Source organism: Mus pahari, chromosome 6, assembly GCF_900095145.1.
Source record: "Mus pahari chromosome 6, PAHARI_EIJ_v1.1, whole genome shotgun sequence".
Classification (NCBI taxonomy): domain Eukaryota; kingdom Metazoa; phylum Chordata; class Mammalia; order Rodentia; family Muridae; genus Mus; species Mus pahari.
In genome coordinates this window covers 100,104,579-100,106,846 of record NC_034595.1, presented here as the reverse complement: position 1 = coordinate 100,106,846, position 2,268 = coordinate 100,104,579, and the positions used below count along the sequence as shown (strand labels likewise).

The following is a 2,268-nucleotide window of genomic DNA, read 5'->3' as shown; positions in this document are numbered from 1 at the left end:
GCTCTTACCCACTGAGCCATCTCACCAGCCCTGTATTTTACTTTTTAAAGACTGATTTTGTTGAGGTCCATGAGTCGCCCCACAAAGCACGCCAACACTGATCTCAGTCAGACAGGGATGGCTTATTGAACGCACCCCCTGATACTGATGATCAGGGTTGTAGCTGAGGCCACGGCCCTGGACATCTTTCTCTGTCAGCTTATAAAGGGGGAGGAGGACCCACAAGAACCACAGCGAGTTCATACAGGTGCAGGAAGTGCTGCCCGGTGGTCAGCTCTGACTCAAGACATTTTAGACATAACAGATCTATTGACCTTTAATTTGATGGGTCTTAGGTAAGACTTTGTTGCAGTGGTCGTATGTTAATCCGCTCTGAACTCCCCAGCGCACGGGCTTCTCAATACTGCCTAATGTTACGGATTCTTGAATGATGGCCACACCCACATAGCCTTGTTTTTAATAAGTCCTAAGCAGCTCAATGGCTGGGCCACTCCCAAACTTCCTCATTGTTAACACCTCCCTCCAATGCTACTGAATTATCACTTATTAAAATCTATTTTCCATCTTTGCTGCCCCAGACCCAATGGAGTAGGGTCCCTGGGGCCGCTCTCCCCCGGCTCTTACATGGCTCTGTGCTCCCTCCAGTGAGCCATCTCACGCGCGTTCTTACAGATGGTTAACAAGCGGCGGGCCTTGAGCCCGGAGTCACACCAACGCTAGCAAGGCCCTTCCGCGAGCCGTCGCCAGGGGGCGCGCGCGGGACACAGGAAGGAGGCGCTTCGCGCTTTGACCCTCGGCGCCGCCCGTCGCAGAGGTAGCGCGGGAAAGTCTGAGCCGACGGTGGCGCGCCTGCCGGCGCTGTCGGCCGCGATGGAGGAGGTGGAGGCTGAGGAGCCGCAGGAGTTCTCTCACCGGCAGGTACAAAGTAAACGGGGTCCCAGCAAGGGTAGGACGCGAGGTCCTGGGAGAGGGCCCGGCCCCGAGTCCCCAGCCGGCCTCCGCGTGTGCGCATGCGTCGCTCCTCGGCTGCAGAGAGGGGGTGCGGTCCGCCGAGCCTGCGTCCGGCGCGCGGGAGTCGGGGTTCCCGGCGCTGTGAGGGTCGGGCGTGGGCGCTCCGGGGAGACGACGGGGCTTGGAGGAGCGTTTGCCCAGCACGAGGGAATCCGTGGGTTCGAGTCCCAGCACCGCACCTATCGGGCTTGGTGGTGAACGACTGTGACCCCAGCACGGAGCGGGGTGTGTGCGGGAGCGAGGGGCTTGGGGTGGAGGCGGAAGCCAGTTTAGGGTCATTTTCAGCGACATACCGAGTTCGAGGCCAACCGGGATTACAGGAGGCCCTGTCTCAAAGGAGGGCCGGGTGGTGGCGGCGAAATCCCAGACTGAGGCTGGCGCATCTCTGAATTTGAGGTCATCCTGGTCTACAGAGTGAGTTCCAGGACAGCTAAGGCTACACCGAGAAACCCTGTCTCGAAAAACAACAACAACAAAACAAACAACACAAGAGGCTGGGGATAGCGCGTGTGAGGGTGAGAGATGCAGGAGAAACACACAGACTGAGTGGGGCTGAGGCAGGAGGATTAGAGTTTTAGATCACTTAAGTACCTAGAGAGACCCTGTCTCACGAGCAAGCGAGGGCAGTGCGTTGGGGCTCAGGCCTTTAATTTCAGGAGTCAGAGCGAGCGGTGTCTGTGAGCTTGAGGCTAGCCTGGTCTACATGGTGAGCCCTGTCGATAAAGATCAGGAGGATCTGAGCAGTTCACTAGGACCTGGGAGACGCTGTCTGTTCTGTGCTGCAGAGCCCGGGGTCAGCCCCTGGCAGGCTGCCCCGGAACCCACCCTCTGGCATCGGTTGTGATTTCGGGTCCTCTAGTCGGTTAGCCGTGGTCCGGATGCAGTTTTCTCCTTTGCAAGGTCGGGCTAGGGATAACTACTCCTCAGGGTGGTGTCAGAGCCAGTACTCAGTTTGATGAATCAGAGCTGCGGTCTCAGCTGGGAACGATGTGAGCGAAGGGTTGGGGGTTGCTTCCTTCGGTAACTGCGTCCCAGCGGCTGTCTGCCCTGCACTCCTGGTTTGTTTGTTTGGATTTTGGGTTTTCGAGACAGGGTTTCTCTGTGTGGCCCTGGCTGTCCTGGAACTCACTCTGTAGACCAGGCTGGCCTCGAACTCAGAAATCTGCCTGCTTCTGCCTCCCAAGTGCTGGGATTAAAGGCGCGTGCCACCACTGCTGGGCTGCACTCCGGTTTTAAGAAATTCTGACCTTGAGCCGG

General features: G+C 57.8%; 1 protein-coding gene across 1 annotated transcript in view; it reads left to right on the top strand.

The window, feature by feature from the left end:
- The first annotated feature begins 799 nt into the window (after positions 1 to 799).
- Positions 800 to 2,268, top strand: part of LOC110322750 (centromere protein S) — an 8,570-nt gene continuing 7,101 nt past the window's right edge. Inside the window, exon 1 of the mRNA XM_021199486.2 lies at positions 800 to 918. Within this exon, the coding sequence (XP_021055145.1) occupies positions 871 to 918 (48 nt within the window). The 5' untranslated portion in view covers positions 800 to 870. The remainder of the gene's footprint in view (positions 919 to 2,268) is intronic.